The sequence below is a fragment of the Marmota marmota genome, unplaced genomic scaffold (assembly GCF_001458135.2).
Source record: "Marmota marmota marmota unplaced genomic scaffold, marMar, whole genome shotgun sequence".
In the NCBI taxonomy this organism is placed as follows: domain Eukaryota; kingdom Metazoa; phylum Chordata; class Mammalia; order Rodentia; family Sciuridae; genus Marmota; species Marmota marmota.
In genome coordinates, this window is record NW_026000075.1 from 2,460,507 (window position 1) to 2,471,707 (window position 11,201).

The 11,201-nt window shown below is 35.7% G+C and overlaps 1 protein-coding gene across 7 annotated transcripts in view; it reads right to left on the reverse strand.

Annotated features, from left to right (window-relative positions):
• Fxr1 (FMR1 autosomal homolog 1) overlaps positions 1-11,201 on the reverse strand; it is a 68,223-nt gene that overhangs the window by 26,840 nt on the left and 30,182 nt on the right. For all 7 annotated transcript variants that reach the window (XM_015494232.2, XM_015494230.2, XM_015494229.2 and 4 more), the window contains exons 4-7: positions 2,499-2,570; positions 1,780-1,928; positions 1,468-1,561; positions 905-1,021 (exon numbers count right to left, since the gene is read on the reverse strand). In XM_015494232.2, the coding sequence (XP_015349718.1) occupies positions 905-1,021; positions 1,468-1,561; positions 1,780-1,928; positions 2,499-2,570 (432 nt within the window). The remainder of the gene's footprint in view (positions 1-904; positions 1,022-1,467; positions 1,562-1,779; positions 1,929-2,498; positions 2,571-11,201) is intronic.

Below are 11,201 nucleotides of genomic sequence, written 5' to 3' on the forward strand. Positions count from 1 at the left end.
CTTTGATTACTGGGCTTCAATCCGGTGTGTGTGTGGTGGGGGGGGGGGGGTTTGTAATGTTTGTGTGTACAAGTGTTCAGAGGTGGGAAGGGTGAGGGAAAGGGGAAGAGCAAGAATAGTAGTGAAAAAAATGAGAAAAGAAAGAATCTTGAGATAGCGCAGACACAACAGGCTTAGTATTAATAAATTACATGCCTATGGGGAAGGAGGATACTGCATGTAATGTAATTTCCCTCACCTAATCCTCATATCCTACATGAGTTATGAAACTGATCTAAGTTACTCAACAAGTGTGTCATGACTGACAGGGAAAGGGTAGTTTAAAAGAAAAAAAAAAGTAGTAGGGGTAAAGACAGAGCAGAGAACTAGCAATACAGTAATTCAGCAACCCTAGTTTAGTCTCTAAGCTCTTTTGACAACTAGTATCTCAGCCACAACAAAATAATCAAGAGGCATTTAGCAAAAGAAAGTTTGATAAAATAGAAGAGTCCTTCTTCTATGACCTCCAGATATTAGCCATAAAACAGGCCACAGAAGGTGAAAAGCATACTTATAAAAATAAAGGTACACAAAAATAAACATACTTCTACTTTATAAACAATAGTGAAAAATTTATTTTCTTTTTTATTAATTTTTTTATTTATGTGATAGCAGAATGCATTACAATTATTACACAAATAAAGCACAATTTTTCCTGTCTCAGGTTGTATACAAAGTATATTCACACCAATTCATGTCTTTATACATATGCTTTGGATAATAATATCCATCACATTCCGCCATCATTACTAACCCCACAAGCCCCCCTCCCTTCCCATCCTATCCCCTCTGCCTATCTAGAGTTCCTCCATTCCTCCCATGCTCCCCCCCTCCCTCCCCCACTATGAATCAGAAACTCACTTACTTCTAAATGCTTAGTGGCCTCTTCATTTCTGGACATTAGCATCAACTTTGTACGAATACTTCGCAGATGCATGTCACTTAAAATATTTACTCTCTTCACAGTTGCTTCACTGGCGGACTATAAACAAATTAATCACTCAAAAGTTTAATTGTTTTTCAAGATAACACAAACACAAATCTACACATACTATCTTCTTTAATTTCATCTATTACACTTTTGACACTCCTTCCTCCCCCAAGTTAGGTAACACCCCCCTTTTCTTAAATAATCTTACTTTCCTTTCTAAATTATCTGCTATCAGAGTAAGTTTGGGTAGGAGGGAAATCCAGAATATAACACATTAAAAATTTTACAATTTTAAAAATGTCATATTATCAATTTTTTGTTTCCCTGACACCAGAAAAGATCAAAAGGAATTAACACTTTACAGCTGCCAAAATTCTTACACTATTTTAATAAATTCACTATACATGTTTACCTTAAGCTTTTATTTTCAAAATATCTAATTAATAAGATCTATGCAAGTCATTAATTAGCTACCTTAAAATATGTTATTATCTTACCAGTATCATTAGCTGCGTGGTTTCTGGATGGTAAAAAATTCTGCATGCTCCTACTGCTTTTTTAAAATCTTTATGTGCATTTTCATTAGCACACCTAGAGAGAAATTAATTCAGATATTATGATTTCAATAACAGATTAAATTTAGGGAAGGGTTATAATGCAAACTTAATATTTCATTTTGACATCTCCCATTAAAATCTTGTTTATTAAAAAGGCTTCCCATCAGAAGGTTTTGACTGAGGAAAAAAAAATACTGTTCTGCAGGAAAAAAAAAAACCCTCACAAAGCAGTCCAATAGTAAAATTACTCACGCCTCTCTCAAATCCTCAGGAACATCAACTGTGCACTTGAAGAACGTATTTTTTTTGACAGTTTTATTCTGATTGACAGGCCGAAGACGTTCAAATGTCACTATTTCATTGTAAGTGGCATCACAAGCAGCATATTCAATGACATAAAACTAAAAGACATCAAAATACTTTAAAAATCCCTTCTGAACAAAAATAATGAACTCTAAATGAAATTATAATTACCTTGCTCAGCTTAACCAATAAACTCTTCTCCTTCTAGCATAAATACTAAGCCCATTTTAGTTGTATCAATCTAATTTGCCTTAACTAGATTATAAATTTTTACAAATAAGAACTTTGGTGTTCTTTACAGGCTTGAGGTGTGCCTTTGGAAAGCAGCTTTGGTGTTTGCCAACATAGAACACAAACAAAAAATTAACTGTCTAATGAATTTTTGAAATGTCAGATCAACTATTTTTAAGGTAGGCTTTTAGGCATAAAACTGAATGCTGGAGGGCTGGGGTTGTGGCTCAGTGGTAGAGCAATTGCCTAGCACGTGTGAGGCCCTGGGTTTGATCCTCAGCACCACATAAAAATAAATAAAATAAAGGTACTGTATGCACCTACAACCAAAAAAATTAATATTAAAAAAAATTGAATGCTAGAATAAAATTTATAGAAATCAAGAGCTGAGATTTTTTCTTGAAAACAATCAAGAAACAAGTGTCAACATCACTTACTTCTCCTTTCATCATCCGAACTTTAGCCAACCACCATCCACATGGTTCTTGGTCATTTGCTCTTGAATATACCTGAGAAGTATAGTGGGGGAAATGTGTTTATCCATTCATCCCAAAAGACTTCAACATTATAAAATGGCTTGTTATATATTGCAAATACTAAAACAAATAAAATGTCATCGAAATTGGTATACTAAATGAACTTTAAAAAAGTATTAAGTACACTTAAATTTTGCTTCAAAAATAAACCTGAATACTTTTTTGGGTAATCTGGTTTCTTGGACTTACTAAATATAAACATTACTTTAAAGAAATGCTTCTTACAAGGTAGAAAGAAAATTACAGGTCCTACAGTCTGTGTCACCATTATTCATCAAAATGAAAAGCTGTTTTCAAAAATGATAAACCCCATTTTAAATATATTTACACATGACATTTAGATCCTTTGAACCCAAGCCAAACATATTAAAATGATTGAGCTGAAATACAAAAAATTACTCTTTTAGTCCATTTAGCCAACTATACAGATATTATATTCTTTATAAATGTTAAATGTTAACATCAGCAGTTTTGGTATTGTGGGGTTTTTTAGGTTATTTTTGGTTGTGTGTGCGTGTGCGTGTGTGTGCGCGCGTGCGCACACGCCGCATCTTCGTGTGCAAAGACATTTTCTGTTTATTGTTTTGGTTTTTTAACAGTAATAGGATTGAAAGCAGTCCCACCCAGCAACATTGCCTGTTATTCTTATAAACAACATACAATAGAAATATCTCTTCTGCCAATCAGTAGCTTATCATTCTCCTTATGATACAGAACCTTGCATGATGTATTTTCAATATACACAAGTGGTTGGCTGGAAAGAAACAACAAAGCAGTGTGCCACAAATATCTTGATTACAGGACCTAGGACTGCCTATGCAGAAGTCGTTAGGGGAAGTCTACAAATGGTATCAATACCCAAACACGCAAATAAACCTTATGGAAAGCCTGAAATCCTATCAACATCATTTTAAAAATAGTTTAAGTAGTGGGAATAATGGCACAGTAAATGAATTAAGACAAAACCTAATCATGATCAGTTGGGTGTGGTGGCGCACAACATGTAATCCACATAACTCAGGAAGCCAAAGCAGGAGGATTGCAAATTTGAGGTTTGTAGTTCAATGATAAAGTGGCCCTGGGTTATAGCCTCAGTTAAAAAAAGACACCTTGAAGTAGTGGGAATACTAGAATAGAAAATGAATAAAACAAAATCTAATAACAATCAGTTGGGAACTGGTGGCTCTAGTCTGTAATTCCAGTAATTGAGAAGGCTCAGGAAAGAGGATCAAGATCAAGGCTAGCCTCAGTAACTTAGAAGGATTCTGTCTCAAAATATAGTGGCTGAGGAGTAGGCCACCCCAGGTTCAATTCCTAGTAAAGACAGACTATTAAAGATCAACTTTTATAGTATCACATGATGGGAGAGGGTGGCAAGGCAACTATGGGGTGAAAAAAACAGGAAGACCAATGTTACAATCAGGATCTGTAAACTCAATTTTAGCACATTAATTTATCTTGAGAAGATCTAATTAATGTATATTTCATCACTTTTACTGTTTCTTAGAGATCTTCCACAAATTTTAACTGAATAAAACTCATTCCACCTTCTAATTTGATGTTATATACTGGACCCTTTTACAATAAATCTAAGTAGAGCCAGGTATGGTGATGCACAACTGTAAACCCAGCAGATCAGAAGACTGAGTCAGGAGGATCACAAGTTCAAAGATAGGGCCTTGCTAAGTTGCTGAGGCTATCTCAAAAAAAAAAAAAAAATAGTTTGGGGATGTGACTCAGTGGTTAAGCACTCCTGGGTTCAATCACTGGTGCCCCTCCCCCCAAAATGAATAAATCTAACAATCTTAGTTTCCCTCTATCTTGAAATATTTTATTTTTTCATCATCATTGATTAGTCTCAGCTTTTATTATTTATTGGTGCTTGGGCCTGCTAAGCTAGTACACTACCAAGTTGGACCCCAGTTTTTTTTAAAGATTTCTTAAGAATGATGGCAACACCTAAAAGGATATCACACTGAAATTATTACTGCCATCTATCAGTTTTCCTTATTGCATAGCCTCAAGTATCCCATCTCTTTTAAGAAAGCACCAAAACACTGACTATACCATCTTTTTTTGCTGCTTTCTATTATTTGTGAACAGTAGAGAATTTGGAATTTATTATTTTCTATCCATAGTTAAAAAGAAAATTTACACAGGAAGACCCTTCACAATTACTATAGGAACCAGAAGGCAAAAAAACAGCAGCACTCTAGATTCTATTGATGAATGTGAAATTATAAAGCATAATGTCGCAGACTATGAAGTCTTCACATGACAGCATCCTAGATAAATGTCCTCAAACAGCTTATTTCTAGGAACAAAAAAAGAAAGGTAATATTCTCATTCATTTAAACACTCAACTGGAACTTAATCACATGAAATATTTATCTGATAAGGAGTTGGAACATGCTCTTTTCCAGAATACAGGATAGTATTCTTGTGCACCAAAAATTACTTAAGTAGAAAAATGCCAAAGGCAGTCTTTAAGTTGACTAGAATGACAGATGCTGAATATAAAATTTTTAAAGGCTTAGTCAATCCAATTGGCTAAATACAAAAATATGCCATAATTATAAGCACACAAAAAAATGGTCGTAATCTTTGATAAAATTGGAACCCACACTGTTTCAAACTATTTTTCAAGTATTGCATTCTGATAATCCGAATGTAAAATGAACTAGAAAATGAGAAGTAACAACAATAGATCTTTATTATAGTACTTTCCCTTGTACTACTGAGGCTTAAACTCAGGAGCACTCTACCACTGAGCCACATGCTTCCACCCTTTTGAAATCTGAGAGGGTCTCACAGGTCCCAAGTTGATGAGGATGGCCTTGACCTTGAGACACTACTGCCTCAGCCTTCCTATAGTCACTAGAATTACAGGCATATAGACAGTGCCCAACCACAACAGATCTTTTCAGAAAAATATTTAAAATGTGATATCAATATTTACAAGACGTACTGAGTTTTAGAATCACAAATAACAGCTGATGAGTAATTAGCTATACTGAGAGAATTTTATCCATTTTAGGTTTACGTATCATCAAAACAAGGAATATGGAATCAAAAACAGAATTACATTTTATATTTTATTAATATGAACTTCACTACACTTCAGTGGTTGGGCACCTCAAGCTAGATTTGCTAAAATGATAATATTAAATTACTTAAACCTCTTTTATTCTATTTCCATCAAAGCTTACCTTATAGAAACTTAATTCATATGTAGCGTGTTTACAGAAGAAAAACTATTTTCAAGTGGCTGCTGGCTTTAATTCTCACTAAATATTAAAATGATGTATTCACCAAGCTAGGGGTGCAGCTCCATGGACATGCCCTTGCCTAATGGGCATGAAATCCCTGGAATCAATCCCAGCACCACCCTAAAATTTAAAAGGGGGAAGGGGACCTGGATTCAGTTTTCTACCTAATTTATGCATGTCTGTAAGCATCATTAATAACTTTAGTTCTGAAAGATAGAGGCAACAAAATCTAAGTCCCTGAACCTAAGTAACACCACTATTGATTTGGCTCCAATTTAGTAGTATGGAGTCAAATCACTGGAGATATAAATCAAGTGTAATTGAGTGCTCCTGAATTCATTCCTCAGTACTCCTCCCCCAAAAAGAAAAATCTCTTTAATAACCAAATATTATAATTGTAGCCTACTGTACTATGTCACTAATATTGATTACTGAATGGATTTGTGAACAGGAATAGAAATTCCCATTCTCATATTTCACTTAACTCAAACTAACCCTTGAAAGCAATTCCTATCATTTCTAACATCCTAAAGTCTCTTCAAACCGAAAGTGTTTAAAATGGAACAGAAATAAAGGAGTGACTGTAAGAAACCTAAAACCAAATAGAACTCAGTAAAGACTACCATGTTTCATTATTGAAAGACAGAAATGGGAAGGATGAAATCTCAAAACACTAGTTTTAGGATCTTTTCACTAAATGAGCCCTAGTTCTTCCAACTTTGTTATAAAATAATCTCTAAATTCAAGCATGCAACCATTATTGATTTTGGTAAGCCTATCTGAAGTTTGACTATGCCTTTTGAAATACCAAATAAAGATAGAACACCATAATTTTTAACATTTTTCCATACCCTAACTTTATATACACTTTACTCTAAAACAGACTTCCTAAGAAATTTTACAAATAATAATAAACTATAAAACTGAATGCTTCATCACAAAGACCCATTTTCCAACATACGAAACATGAGTACTGTTCCTACGTATCTGCCATTTTAAATCATTACAATCCACAAAGAACTAGAAAATGCACATAAGAAAAGCAAGCTTAGGCCAGGCAAGGTGGTACATGCCTGTAATCCAGCAACTCGCCTGTAATCCCAGCGACTCAGGAGGCTGAGGCAGGAGGATCACAAGTTCAAGGCCAGCCTGGGCAACTTAGCGAGACCCTGTCTCAAAATAAAATAAAAAGGGCTGGGGATATAGCTCCGTGATAGAGCACTTACCTACAATATTATAAGCCCTGGCTTCAAACCCCAGTAGCAGGGGAAAAGAAAAAAAAAGAAAAGCAAGCTTAATAATATTCAGAATATACTATTATCAATTTATCTACCTACATGACAGTAACTCATTGACATTACGGCTGATACGTTTTTAAAAAATAAGTTTCATACCAACTTTCTTGACAATATTATGCCCCCAGAAACTGGCAGTATGTCAAAACAGAAAAATAATCAAGAATATATATGCTCTTCCTCCATGTGTGAGCATCTGCCAAGCAGTAAGGCTAACAATGGCCTTGGTATTATGAAAAGACTAAATTAAAACAGCTAAAAACTTCATGTTGGCTACAAAAATCAAACTCCCTATCTTTTGATGGTATACCATACATGCACATTTTACTTTTATATAAATAAAACATTAAAAAGTTATGATACAGCTATGTCCTATTTTAAGATTTTTTTTTTAATTGAAACAAAGTCTTACCAAGTTGCTTAGGGTTCTAAGTTGCTGAAGCTGGCTTTGAACTTGCAATATCCTGCCTCAGCCTCCCCAGCCACAAGGATTACAAACATACACCACCACACCCATATTAAATGATTTTCATTCCTGTTTTTTTCTAATTTCTCAAGATTATCTTAATGTCTCAAGATATATTTTCATTAAAAAGTATTTTCATTAAAAAGTATCTAGACCTTAATGCCTCACAATCTACCACAGCTGAAAGGCATGTCATACATAATAACAAGCCCATTATTATAGTAAATCAGAAAACCTTAAAATTTAAAACCAAATTATTTTTACTTTAAAATATGCTAAACCAAAAATAGAAAACCTTATAAAATGATATACAGCTTGAGATGTAAGTTTTAGTATGTAACGTTATCTGTTGTGTGTTATTTGCTGAACAAGGCAAGTATCTACAATAAAAAGCAAAACATGTCACATGTGAAGTCATGTGAAGAGGAGGGATTTGACCATCCTTCCAATAACTATATATATAAGAGAATCAAAAGAACTCTTTATTTTCCCAGTACTTCAATTTTATAAACTGCACATATTTTCTCAGCTATCATTGGTCAACAAAAATCAATCACTAAGTCAGGCACAGTGGTGCACTACTATATTCCCAGGAACTTGGGAGGCTGAGGCATGAGGATCACAAGTTCAAAGTCAGCTTCAGCAACTTAGTTGAGACCGTGTCTAAAACTAAAAAATAAAAGGGCTGGGGAGGAACTATATTCCCAGGAACTTGGGAGGCTGAGGCATGAGGATCATAAGTTCAAAGTCAGCTTCAGCAACTTAGTTGAGACCGTGTCTAAAACTAAAAAATAAAAGGGCTGGGGAGGTGGCCCAGGGGTTAAGCACCCCTGGGTTCAATCCCTGGTACCAAAAAAAAATTTAAAAACAATCACTGAACCAATAGTTAAAAATTTAATAAGACATTAAATGTTTATAATAAAGATTTTCTTTAAAAAACATGCCCCCATTTTGAAGTCAAATTAAAAGCTATTAATTAGATTTTAAAAGAAACATTTGCATTTTAGACCTTTAGGAAATCAATTTTTAATTGGTACATCATAATTTAAGACATAAGTCATTCATTGTTACATGTTCCTAGCAGTACACAATAGAAAAATACAGTTTGGTCAATCTGGCTCCAGGAAAATCAACTTTCTACTATGAAACAGAGTGAACCTTATTTATGTCACTAGCAGACCATGACACTGATTTAACATGCTCTAACTTCATATAAGTTTCACAAAGGGCCACAGAGAGACAAAACCTAGTATTCAAGCAGCCAACCTATTTTTTAAGTACTTTGGAGTAAATCATATGAAATGATCAATATTCAGGAACAGACAACTCAAGCAACTCCTGGAGAACTCAAAAGAAAGCTCTCCAGCAAGGTTCAATGGCACACACCCCTATAATCCCAATGAAGCTGACGCAGGAGGACACAAGTTCCAGGCAAGCTTCAGCTGGGATATAGCTCAGTCATTAAGTGCCCCTGAGTTTAATCTCCAATACTTTAAAAAAGCGGGGGTGGGAGGTGGTGGCTGGCTCTGTAGCTAAGCACCCCTGAGAGTTCCATCTCCCATACCAAAAAAAAAAAAAAGTAAAAGTAAAAAGGGCTGGGAATATAACTTAGTGGGGTAAAGAGTCCCTGGGTTCAATCCCCACCACCAAAAGGAAAGAAAACAAAGAGGGGAGGCAGGGAAAAGAAAGAGTTCTCCTGGATCATTTTTGTCCTAGAATTTATTACCAACAGCCAAATCAAAGGCATTTATCCCTTCGTGGAGAAGACAGATTTCTAGAGCTGCAAAAGAACAAGCTGTGAGCTCATCATGAAACTGGCCAAACAATGTAGCAAATATTAGAAAATAATATTTGAAACTTAAATTGGGTTTCAACTTCCATACCTTCAATGTATATAATATTAGCTAATATAGTCAATACTTGATATCTGAGGATTCAAGCTACCAAAAGTTGCAGAAGTATTCAGAAAAATAAAAGTCATTCTTTATCATCCACTAAACACAGTATAACAAATATTTACACTTCTGCCATACTAGAAGTGATTTAAAATATACAAAATGCAACAACTTTTGATATTTTGATTGAGACTTGAAGCATGCCCAGATTAGGGGGTTCACAGGAAATACTACAACCAGTGACATATTCAGAATTTAGAAGAGAATACAGACTATTATGTTAGCCAGAAATAATCTGCTTAAAAAGCAGGTTAGTGGAGCCAGGCAAGGTGGCACAGGCCTGTAATCCCAGCTACTTGGGAGGCTGAGACAGGAGAATCACAAATTAAAAGCCAGCCTAAGCAACTAAGCAAGGCCCTAAGCAACTAAGCAAGACCCTTTCTCAAAATGAAAAATAAAAAGGGCTGAGGGTGTGACTCAGTGGTTAAGCACCTCTGGGTTCAATCCTTCTACAAAAAAAAAAAGAACCACCACATTGGTGGAGCTTCCAGGTTAGTACACACTGATGTACTGATATACACTCAGAGAAAAGCATGAAAACTCTGCTTGCTGGGTGCCTCCCCACCACCCAGCCTTATGTATCTCTTCTACATATCAGCTTACCTCTGCTATTGAACAAAATTCCAGAAGGATTGAAAAAACTACTGTGTATATAGGAAAAATATTTCATAACCAAGACTCTCAAATAGAAATTTGTGTTACCTACATAAATCTATTCTTGTCTTCTAGTGCTTTCAATGTTATCGTGGACTGATGAGGGAAGTGGACAAAAAAAAAAAGTGGTAAACTGGTATAATAGTAGTAAAATTCTAAGATATATACAAGAGAAAGGGAGCTGGGCTCAGTGGTGCGTGCCTATACCACAGCAACTTGGGAGGTTCAGCAAGAAGATCACAAGTTCAAGAACCTGGCAACTTACCAAGCATTTTCTCAAAACAAAAATAAACCAGTCACAGTGGCAAACACTTGTAATCCAAGCAACCCAGGAGGCTGAGACAGGAGGACTGGACTACAAGTTCGAGGCCAGCCTCAGTAACGTAGTGAGGCCCTAAGCAATACTGTGAGACCCTGACTCACAATAAAAAATAGAGAGCTGTGAATGTAGCAAAAGTATCCCTTGGTTTAAGTCAAGGTACCAAAAGTAAACAAACAAACAAAAAGGGCTGGAAATGTAGGTCAGTGGCAGGCTCCCACTCCACCCCCATTCAATCCTCAGTACCACAGAGGGAAAATTTTCAAAAAGATTTCCTATATAGAAAACTACATGGGGGGCTGGGGATATGGCTCAAGCGGTAGCACACTCGCCTGGCATGCGTGCGGCCAGAGTTCGATCCTCAGCACCACATACAAAGATGCTGTGTCCGCCGAAAACTAAAAAATAAATATTAAAAAAGTTCTCTCTCTCTCTTAAAAAAAAAAGAAAAGAAAACTACATGGTGAGCACACACCTTTAATCCCAGTGGCTCAGGAGGCTAGGAGAGGAGAATCAGGAGTTCAAGACCAGCCTCAGCAATGGCGAGGTGCTCTAGGGCCAGAGATGTGGCTCAGTGGTCAAGTACCCCCCCCACCCCAGTTTACTCCCTAGCACCATTAAAAAAAAAAAAAAAAAAAAACCAAAA